Source organism: Anabrus simplex, chromosome 3, assembly GCF_040414725.1.
Source record: "Anabrus simplex isolate iqAnaSimp1 chromosome 3, ASM4041472v1, whole genome shotgun sequence".
Classification (NCBI taxonomy): Eukaryota; Metazoa; Arthropoda; class Insecta; order Orthoptera; family Tettigoniidae; genus Anabrus; species Anabrus simplex.
In genome coordinates this window covers 232,830,846-232,842,966 of record NC_090267.1, presented here as the reverse complement: position 1 = coordinate 232,842,966, position 12,121 = coordinate 232,830,846, and the positions used below count along the sequence as shown (strand labels likewise).

General features: G+C 37.5%; 1 protein-coding gene across 2 annotated transcripts in view; it reads left to right on the top strand.

Annotated features, from left to right (window-relative positions):
• trbd (trabid) overlaps window positions 1-12,121 on the top strand; it is a 221,841-nt gene that overhangs the window by 63,951 nt on the left and 145,769 nt on the right. For both annotated transcript variants that reach the window (XM_067142911.2, XM_067142910.2), the window contains exon 3: window positions 56-334. In XM_067142911.2, coding sequence (XP_066999012.1) covers window positions 56-334 — 279 coding nt within the window. The remainder of the gene's footprint in view (window positions 1-55; window positions 335-12,121) is intronic.

Genomic DNA, 12,121 nt, shown 5'->3' with positions numbered 1-12,121 from the left:
GCAGGTTTAACTCATGCCGTAATTTTGCCACTTTCATGTACTGTTTGTGTTTCAGTAAAGTGAACCTGAGGCGGTTAGAACGAGAGAGAGCTAACTCCCCAAATAACTGTGAGTATGAACGCCGCCTGAAGCAAATACGTCAACGAATGCGTGAAGCAGATTGGGCATGGCTCAATGCATGCCTTGGTGTTCTTGAAGGAGATCCAAATCCTGTAGAGGCTTACTTATCGTCAGGTGGAGATCCAGCTCGACAGCTTACTCCCAGTGAGATTGCAATACTCAACCGCCCATCAGCATTCGATGCTGGACATACCCTTGTGCATCTTGCTATTAGGTGATTTTTTTTTTCTCTTTTAATTGCTGTTTGTTCTAATTTTTGTCAAGGTATTTTTTATTAATCTAACTGTTGCATCTTTCAGAAATGGAAGAGAAAACATGAGTTACTCTTTAGTATAGTTCTATGAAAGTGATTTGAGATCTTAACTCTTTGACCTGTGATCATTTCCCATGAGTGGGCACTGGGAAATTCTGTTGTTTTTTTTTAATTTTTCTATTCACACGTTAAGTTAATAATTGGGCAACCAAGAACATTCGAGTTGCATTAAAATCCTTCCTTTTAACTGAAATCTTTTAGAAATATAAGGGACTTTCATTCGCTGATGATCCTACTGGAGGAAAATTTGTGTGAGAATCCCAAGAACAATGTTGTTCTTAATATTTTTTGCATTACATGCCACAGTTGCTCATTGCATTATGAGGTGTTTCCAGGCTGCCATTTTCTATGCTGTGGAAGAGCTTTGAGTATAGTAAAACCCTGATAAAACTATTCCAATTAATACGCTATTCTGGATAATACTCAGGAGTGTACTTTTTTTGCTTTATTCCTGCTTGTCTCCCCTCATTTGGCAACCAGCAGTTACTTTCACTCCATGTAGAATAAATTATTTTATGTTAATTCATTGTTTCCATTTCATTTGTTCAAGAGTATGATTACCTAGTTGTACCACCTCTTAAAACAAAACAAAAATTTAGGGGCCAATGACCTTAGATGTTGGGCCCCTTTAAATAACAAGCATCATCATCATCATCAAGACAAAAATCACCACCATCCTTCATGGACGGGAGGCAGTATTACCTGTTGCTGCAACTATGCCAACCACTCTTCAAGCCAGACAATACATACAACTCCTGGTAGTATTGCTCCTCTTAACTGCTGTGGTGAAATAGAGGGAAGTTTTATTTTGTAAGTGAAAAACAAATATATTCAATCCATATTTTGTGGGTTGCGAGTGTGGACAGAAGACACTGAACAAGATTAAGGAAGTAAAGGAAAAATTGGAATCAGGACAGTTTATTGTAGTCAAGAGAGACACCAATACTGATGCCCAAATAAGTCAAGTGTGGGATAAATATTGATGTATTATTATTATTATTATTATTATTATTATTATTATTATTATTATTATTATTATTATTATTATTATTATTGCTATTGTTATAGCATTGTTTAGGACATTCCGTATTTGTACCTATGGTCCACATTATTTTTTAATGTCAACTACATTTATGAATAGAACATTGTGAGGCTACCCTATGCTGTTGTTCCATAAGTCATATTTTAAAAGATATTAAGGATTAGATATTTGGATTGACTTAAAGAGAGCGAAGTATCTGCATCGTAGTACATACATATTTTACTTGAAGTACAGTTGTACATCTTGTCCATCAAATACCAAGGTGGTATGTTTGTATGACTTCTTCAGATGAAGGATATTCAAAATCAGTGTTATGCATGAAATGCTTCAAAGCAGTTCCCATCATTAGTAAAACACAAATGCACATTACACACTTCTATGTCAGACTGGTCCTTTTGTTATTAACATGCTCTTTTTTCCCTGAGTCACATGTATTTCTCTTTTTTGGAATAGATGGTTGTGGAAGTGATCTCTTTTGACTACAGTAGTGTACTCCCCAATAAGTCTTCTAGCAACCATCTGTCGATATTGAAAAGTAGTTATATTCTGTAAATGTCAAAACATTATTGTAAATAATGCAAGCATTATTCACTGTTATGTCTAGGATGCCTAGATTAAGCTTTTCAGTTACACTTCCTGTCGAACAGCATAACATCTTGTGAAAAAAGCATAGAGTCCTCTTCATCAAGAACAAGGCAGGATGTGGATCATTCGACTTAAGGCCAGCAAGGTCATTCATGAGGGTCAAGGAGGGGGGGTATGAAATGGGAAGGAGATGTAATGAACTGATTGGAATTTGGACAAATATTATTATTTGTGGAGGAGGAGGAGGAGGAGAAGGAATGTAGCGATTAAAAGCAATGTTGTCATATAAAATACTCAATCAAATGAAAAACTGCACATTTTCTCACTTTTAATGAACAGTACTATGGTGATACAGATGTTGATTCCCATAGAAAACCTGAAATATTTGTACCGAATGAGTAAATTTATAATACCAGTATAAATGGTCTGTTATTGGACATTATAAATTTTCCAGCTAACTCATTCCTGGTTGCCAGCATTTCGCCCCAGTGTGCTAAGTTGGGCTCATCAGTTGGTAAATAGCACACCCACCAGGTTTCAGGTTCCCTATGGGTGGTAAAAGAGAAAATAATTTTACTAATAAAGAATGTCTATGAATCATGTTTTAAAAATCAATGTGTGTGTGTGTGTGTGTGTGTGTTACTGTTGGCTTAGCCTGTCCTTGTGCGCTAGTCAGGAGTACGCCGTGCACTGCTTCGTGTGTGCCGAGGACTAGCTATTGCGGCATTGGAAGGGGGAAGTCGTGGGGCCAAGGAGACGGACTTGGGGAGGAGCTGGGGTAGGGCGGAGCGTGTCTATTGGAGGTTCATTTGTGTGTTTTCGCTTTTGTTTGTTGAATTTCTTTAAATAAATGTTTTTTAAAGGTGGGATGGCAGCATTAAAAAGGATGTTTGCTTTTTCTGTGATCTCGTTCAGATTAAAATTTGGATTAGCATATTGATCCATATTGATATAGAGTTCTTCCAATATATTGTGCAGGGAGTATATGCTTAGTATTTCCATGCTGTTTTCAATATTGGAAAGTTCATTATTATTATTATTATTATTATTATTATTATTATTATTATTATTATTATTATTATTATTATTATTATTATTATTATTATTATCGTCTATGTGTTGTCCTGTAGATGAGAAATGGTTATGTTTTATAGCGTTAACATGTTCATTATATTGGGTAAAAAAGCTCTTGCCAGTACGCCCGATATAACTGGCTTCGCAATTATTACATTTTATTCGTATACACCTGAATGACTGTACTTATTATTTTTGTTAAATGGTTTAATGTTGTGCAGGATTGTGGCATTATTGCATGAGGTTTTATAGCCTATTCTTAAATTTCATCATTAAAGATGTTAGTTATGGGGTGAATATTGGTGTTGTTAAAGGTAAAAATCACGTAGTCTTTCTTTGATTTGTTTTCTTTGATTAGTTTCAATTTCGGCTGGTGTTTTATTTTTCGGATGATTTTGTTTATCATGTCTTTATTATATCCATTTTCCTTAGCTGTTAGGTGGATAAGGTTTCATTCTTTTTTTTTTTTTTTTTTTTTTTTTTTTTTTTTTTTTTTTTTTTTTTTTTTTTTTTTTAGATCTTTGTGAGATAATGTTATGTTAAATGCTCTATATATCATACTATAGTAGGCTGATTTCTTATGAGCGTTGGGATGAATGGAATCTTGCTTTATTGTGTTAGATGTATGAGTAGGTTTCCTGTATATTCTGTATGTTAGGTGATCTTCTTGCTTGGTGATAGATACAAAGGCCATCTTGAAAGTTGTACCCGTTTGCGCAATAAAGACACAAGAGTAAATATTAACAAATGTACACATTTTTATTGGAAAGAGCATATTTTACACTACTTCTCCACATAATCTCCAAGCAAATTTATTCTTTTGTCATAATGTGGGACGAGTTTTTGTATTCCAGCGTCATAGTCCTCCGCCGCCAGCGTATTGAGATACGTAGTCACGGCTCGTTTAAGTTCTTCATCGCTGTCAAATCTTTTTCCCGCCAGAAAGTCTTTAAGCTTCGTAAGAAGATGAAAATCCGTAGGGGCCAAGTCCGGGCTATATGGGGGATGGTCGAAGGTTTACCACTTGAATTGCTGCAAAAGTTGTATTATCTCAGCTGAAGGAGGCCTGGCATTGTCGTGAAGGAGAATGACGCCTGTAAACAATAGACCTCCCCGTCGATTTTGTATTGCCTGCCGTAATTTCTTTAATGTTTCACGATATGCATTAGCATTAATTGTCTCCACGGGCCATAAAATCAATGAGCAGTACACCTCAGCGATCCCAGAAAACGGTTGCCATGAGTTTCCTGGTGGACAGAACTGTCTTGAATTTTTTTGGTTTGGTTGGTGAATGAGCATTATGCCACTCCATTGACTGTCGTTTACTCTCAGGTGATGCATAACAAACCCATGTTTTGTCCCCAGTAATGATGCGAGTCAGGAAAGAGTCTCCTTCATCGGAATAACGTCCCAGAAACGTCAGTGCTGCAGCCATACGCTTCGTTTTGTGCTACTGTGTAGGCATGCGAGGGACCCACCTTGCACAGATTTAAATTTTTTTTTTTTTTGCTATTTGTTTTACGTCACACCGACCCAGATAGGTCTTATGGTGACGAAGGGATAGCAAAGGCCTAGGAATGGGAAGGAAGTGGCCATGGCCTTAATTGAGGAACAGCCCCAGCATTTGCCTGGTGTGAAAATGGGAAACCACGGAAAACCATCTTCAGGGCTGCCGACAGTGGGGTTCGAACCCACTATCTCCCGGATGCAAGCTCACAGCTGCGCGCTTCTAACCACACAACCAACTCGCCCGGTGGACAGATTTTTAAATAATTCATCAGTTGTGACGCGGAGATCGTTCCTCACGCATTTGTGTACTGCGCTCAGCAGTTGGTCTGTAATGACAGATGGTCTCTCTGAACGCTACTCGTCGTGTGCATTCCCCCCTCCCCAGTTTGAAGTTGCAACATTAGCGCCGAACAGACGACTCGTCCATCACATTGTCTCCATACACCTCCGTTAATTGGCGATGAATATCACAAGGTCGAATGTTTCGTGCATTAAAAAATTTAATCACGGCCCTCACTTCACAACTGGCAGGGTTCTCAATTTGTTTAAACATTTTAAATGATCACAGACTCAACAAAGGCAATCCTAGCATCACGCAACTTCGCACAGAGCAGGCAGACAAGCCACTGACGCGATCTGACCTTGCCCAGCGGCTACCCGAGTCGTCAGCGCTTCATGCGGCGTTAACGGGTACTACTTTCCAGATGACCCTCGTGTGTCTAAGTAAATTAAAGTGTGATCTCTTTCGGGTTCCATTGTAAATTTAATGATGGGTCCAGTCTGTTTATCTGTTCTAGTAAGTTTTTTCATCTGTAAATCTACGGTCTACAACAACAAGAATGTCGTCCACGAACCTACACCAAAAGAAAATATTCTGGATTTTACTGATTTCGGAATATTCTAGATGGTCTATATATATATCTCAGCCAATATTCCTGTTGCCGGTGATCCCATAGGGAGGCCCTGTTGTTTATAGATAGTGTCATGGAATCTGAAATAATTGTTATTAAGGGAAAATTCAAGCAGATTCATGAATTCTTCTATTTCTAGAATTCTTGGGCTGCTATGATTTTTAAGACTGGCTTCTATTAGTTTTATTGTTTTTTGTATGGGTATGTTAGGGTACATATTAATGTCATATGATACTTGACTGTGGTGTTGCTCAATTTTCAATTCTTTTGTGATTTTGTAAAATTGTATTGAGTTTTGTATTGCTTTCTTAGCTAAAAATACTTAATGCTTCTTAAGGAATGTTTGAATAATCTGTGATAATTTATATTTTGGACTTGATCTGAAATTTATGATGCACCTCATGGGAACGTTTTCCTTGTGAATTTTAGGATATGCTTTGGCTGTAGGCAGTCTGGGATTCATTATGGTCTGTTTTGAGGTTTCTTGTTTAAAAGGAAGTGGGTGTTTTTTAGTAGTGTTTTAAGATTTTTCTGAATGTTGGTGATTGGGTCTTTTTGTTTAATTTGAAAAGTGCTGTCAAGAAAGCATTGTTTGGTTTTAGTTATGTACTCATTTTTGCCAGTAATAACGGTGGTATTACCTTTATCTGCCTTCGTTACTAGTAAGTTGTTATCCTTAATTTTGTCTAACCCTTTATAGGTCAGTGGCTAAATATTTAGCCACTTGAATTTTCCCTGAGTGATTAAATTTTATTTTTTATTAGAAGAACTTTATTTGTAGCAGGGTAGCTGTTAGTTGGATGTCATTTGATTTGATATTGTTTTTTCATAAAACCCTTTGAAACGAACTTCAGAACCTGGTGGCTAAATATTTAGCCACTGTTCATTTCTACTGACAATAGGCTGGTGGCTAAATATGTGCACTGTTAGCTATTAACTGCACATGGATTGTTAACAATAGCTAAAAATCATTATACTTACATGAAATTATGAAATTCAGTATATAATCTAGCAAACACTCCAGAAACACTTAATATATAGCAACAAACTGAGAATATACACATGTGATACTGCTAGGTATGCAAGAACTCAGTGTCTGAATATTTAGCCACTTTTGTCCCAAATGGTAGCACAGTGCAGGAAATGACACACAGAACAGAAAGTGGCCAAATATTAAGCCTCTGAACGTCTGCAGACACCACCAAATTCAATAAGGCTCATTATCAATGGCTTCTGTCAAGCATATTCAACTTTATTGAAGTGTCTAAATATTTAGCAACTGTTCATGTACGCAAACTAAACATAAAATAATGTGAGCGTTAAAGGGTTAAGTCTCTTAAGTTCTATGCCACTGATGGCATTTTTGTTGTTGCTGTTATTATTAAGCTTGTTGATGTATTGTGACAATCTTTTCTTGACTTTGTATCTACCGAGCTCGATAGCTGCAGTCGCTTAAGTGTGGCGAGTATCCAGTATTCAGGAGATAGAGGGTTCGAACCCCACTGTCAGCAGCCCTGAAGATGGTTTTCCTCGGTTTCCCATTTTCACACCAGGCAAATGCAAGCCATATTAATTTAATCTTAAAACAAACATTGTTTAGAGGACAATGACATTTATAATTTATAAAAATTGAACTGTGATTTCTTATGATACTAATGTTACGGAATAGTAGTTATAAAATATGATGTTGGGACATGACATATACAAAACATGTTAAAATCATTGTAAACAAATTTAAAATATTGTCCAAAAGAAAATTTGTGTCATATAAAATTCTAAAAACGGGCATCCTAGGTGATATTTACATGGACACGATTGAACACACAAAAATCAGAACTTTGGGGCCGATGACCTTCGTTGTTAGGTCCCTTTAAACAACAAGCATCATCATCATCATCATCATCATCATCATCAAAATCAGAACTAATATTAAAGGGATTTGTCTATGGTTGAGGTACGTGGATGACACGTTCGTAATAATTGATAAGAATGTCACCAATAGCAGCGAAGTCTTAGAAGGCTTGAATAATATCAACCCTGTCGTAGGTTTTGATATGCATATGCCATTGGGCATCATGGCAGAACATTTACCTAGACCACCTAGAACATACACACATCAGCAAAATAAAACACATTTTTTTACTGGACCAGGTTTGTCAATGACACCTTCACAATTTTAGATGGTAGACACACCAACAGCCTAACCATTCTTGAGGAGTTGAACAATCTGAACCCCCATATACAGTTCACACTAGAAACAGAGTCCAACCGTTCTCTAAACTTTCTAGACCTAACAGTCACAAGAGATCAACACTCCCTCACTTACGACATTTACAGGAAACCTACACAAACTATCAACACCATAAAACAACACTCAATCCACCCTAGCTCCCATAAAAAAGCAGTCTACTATAGCTTAGTCCACAGGGCTTTTAATATTCCATTATCTCACTGCAATCTAAAAAAGAACTAGACACCATCAGGACAATTGCTCTTTCTAAAGGGGAAAACAAAAGGTTCGTCGACCAATTTATATCTAAAATCCAAAACAAACCTAAATCTACTCTCATTAAGGAAAAGAAACAAAAGGACAGTTTTTCAGTTTTTACCTTCAACAACAATCCTGTTTATCAAATAACTAACCTATTTTTAAAACACGGGGTAAAAATAGCATTCAAAACAACCAATAACAATTGTTCCCATTTCCACAATCCAGGCACCAATAAATTGGACAAATATGACAAATCAGGCATCTACAGATTACAGTGCCAAACTCGTGCAGCAAGCTACACTGGACAAACAGGACGGAGCTTTAACACCAGATACACCGAACACATCAATGCAGTTAAACATAACAGACATTCAGCCATGGGTCTACACATGCACGAACCCAATCATAAATTTTCCAACATAGACAAAGACCTGCAAATTATTGAAACCATAGAAAAGGGACCCCTACTCAATATCAAAGAAATGTTTTACATATCGTTAGACCAACAAGTTCACTTTAATCATAACCTGAACGAATCCACCGATAAAACAAACATCCTTTACGAGGCCATTCAACCCCTCATCATCAAGACATATGTAGATAGAACGGCTCGACAAAAAGCACTTCCCCTCTCTCACATACCCCCTCCACTCCTCAACCAGCCCAACACAAGCCACACACCTTCCCCTCCTCTCTCCGCCCCCTCTACTAGCCAACAATAGCACCACACACACACTCACACAAGCACAGTCGAACAGATCGCAACCCACTCTCCTAACAGCAGGTGAGCGTGAGCGAGTAAGTAAAACTAATATCATTTCAATTTAACTCAAACACACACACAACAGTTTCTCATTCTTTCTTTCTTTCTTTTTCCTCAGACACCTTCAGTGCACGTTTTCATAAGCCAAGGCCATACCATCACCATTCTACATCAACAATAGTGGACGACGGTTACAACTGCATCAGCAAATGATCCATAATGAAGGATGTTTCCCCAGCTCTTCTACCAACTTAAATCTACTCATAAGTTTGTCCATCTATCCTAAAACACTGCAGGAACATATAAACTAAACCAGCAAGTTCTAAATATTCTCATTGTCAAACATATTCTCATTTCAACTGTCTTATATCAGGTTGTTTAAATCAGGGCCGACGATCAAATTCTGTGTTCCACAAACACACGGTAATAATTCTAAATTATACCCAAGACCTTTCTGTAATACTAAGCGTCTCAAACCAATGTATAATTTCAGCTGATTACCAAACATTTCTTGTAATTGTGTGGTCATAATGGTTAACAAGTTTTGTTTTTGTTTGGTCTCATATTCCAGTTGAGTGTGGCAAGACCGCTTGACGGATTTGTGCCGAGTTGCACGGACACACAACAGCATTTCTACTCATATCCAAGAACGTTAAAGTGCCATGTGTTTCACATTTGTACATAAACTTTCAATCAATGTGTATATTCTCAACTATGATTGTGCATTTATTTCCAATAAATTGTAGCAGGACCAACGGTTCTATTCTCATTCCACGAACACATGACAAATTTTTTGAAACCAAACCAAGAACTTTTAGATGCCAAGTGGTTTGTCTTTGTACATTTAATGTATATATGTTTCAACTAGTTTAATTAGTTGGAGGCAAGTCTGTCAAGCCTAGGAACATACTTGAAATGCCAATTGTTTCATATCGATGCAAATGTCTCATATCGTAAGTGTGTTTTCAACCAGTGCAAGAAATTCCAGTATTTCCGTGTCTATAAACGCGCGACAGTCTAGACCAGAACCATGTCTTTGTACATTTGTTTCAAGGTGTGTGTATTTTATCCAGTTTTTTAAGACAGAAACAGAACTGTCAAGTCCAGGAACACTCTTAGAGAGCCAAGATTTCATATCCTTATAAGTGTCCGTGATACCTGTTCAACAGTGCATGTGTTTCCAATGTTACATGTTCCATGAACACAGGACAGTTTAGGCCAGAACTAGGAACATATTAAGTTCCAAGTGCTGCTTGCCATGTATGCGTTGCATTTCAAAGTGATGTCTTGCAATCCATTGATGTTTTTCCAGGCTATCATCTTTAAATTTTCTTATTATGATGATTGTTATCAGATTCCCCCTGAATTAATTTTCAACAGGAACTGAAGATGACTCCAAGAGAGTCGAAACCGGTCTTCTTATAATTTTAATGTATTTTACAGTGTGTTGAATGGTGGATCATCCCTCAAGCTCTGTCTTATTAACTCTGTCTCAATATCAACCCCAACGTAAATTTCACTAAGGAAGATGAAGACAAAGGCTCCTTAAATGTCCTAGACATAAAGGTCACCCGAACTAATAACACCTTTGGGTTTCAGATTCATAGAAAGCCTATACATTCGTCCGTAACCATAAATAATTCCTCACTACACCCCAATTCTCAGAAACAGGCATCTTTTTATAGTTTGATATACAGAGCTTTAAGAATCCATTATCCCCTACAAGCTTAAAAACAGAATTAAATTACATAAGGAATCTTGCCAAAATTAATGGTTATAAGATCGAAATGGTAAACCACTTACTTCATAAGATTAAAAACAAGTTATCCACAAACCTTATACCAGACAAACCTAAAAGAACTAAATACACCACTTTTACATATAGTAAGTAACCCAGTTGTCCACCAAATTGCTAACACTTTCAACAAATATAATATGAACATATCCTTTAGAACAACCAACACAACACAGAATATATTTTTCAATTATAATAAAATCAATAATAATATAACAATAACCGGGCGAGTTGGCCATGTCGTTAGGAGCGTGCAGCTGTGAGCTCGCATCCGGGAGATAGTGGGTTCGAACCCCACTGACGGCAGCCCTGAAGATGGTTTTCCGTGGTTTCCCATTTCCACACCAGGCAAATGCTGGGGCTGTTACTTAATTAAGGCCACGGCCGCTTCCTTCCCATTCCCAGACCTTTCCAGTCCCATCGTTGCCATAAGACCTATCTGTGTCGGTGCAACGTAAAGCAACTAGCAAAAAATATAAAATAACTATAAATATTCAGGCTCAGGAGTCTACAGGTTAACATGTTCCCAGTGTGGAATTTCATATGTTGGACAGACTGGACAAAGCTTCTTTATAAGATACATGGAACACTTCAATGCGGAAAACCACAATATATATTTGGCAATAAGCACGCACGTGAAGGAAACTGGTCACCGTTTTACATCAATAGAAAAGGATCTCACAATAATCAGGAATACAGACAAAGGTAAACTTCTAAATGAATTAGAGAATATATATATTTTTCTGGACAAAACATTTAATAAAGATCGAAAACTTAACGATGATACGGAAGTCAAGAGTCCCTTATCAACGTTAACGCCTAAGCTATTAAAAGCAGTCAATCCAAAGCAGAACATAGTCCCACGAATATTTAAATTCTTTGAATCAAAAACTCCCCTTATCTCACTGAATACTAAGCCTGCACTTGCCCCTCCAAACAATCCCCCTCCCACATTAACATCGACTTGTAACGCTCCGCCCACCTCCGCTTTCCCTCAGCATGCCCCTCTTCCTCTATCACGTTGTTACAACATGAGAAGTAGGAACTTCAGACAGACCAACGCTGCTAATACAGTAAGATAGTCATAAATACAGCAAATGAGTAAGTAACAGTCCAATTGACCTCCTGAATCGAGGATATCTGCTATATGTTGCTGGAATCCTACAAGTTGAGCTTCAGTGGAATAACCTTTCCTAAACTCAAACTACCTTCTATCAAACCAGTTATTAATTTTGCAAACATGTCTTATATAATCAGAAAGAATGCTTTCCCAAAGCTTACATGCAATGCATGTCAAACTAACTGGCCTGTAATTTTCAGCTTTATATCTATCACCCTTTCCTTTATACACAGGGGCTACTATAGCAACTCTCCATTCATTTGGTATAGTTCCTTCAAACCAAACCAAACCAAACCAACCCCATGGCACTACAGCCCTTGAAAGGCCTTGGCCTACCAAGCGACCGCTGCTCAGCCCGAAGGCCTGCAGATTACGAGGTGTCGTGTGGTCAGCACGAT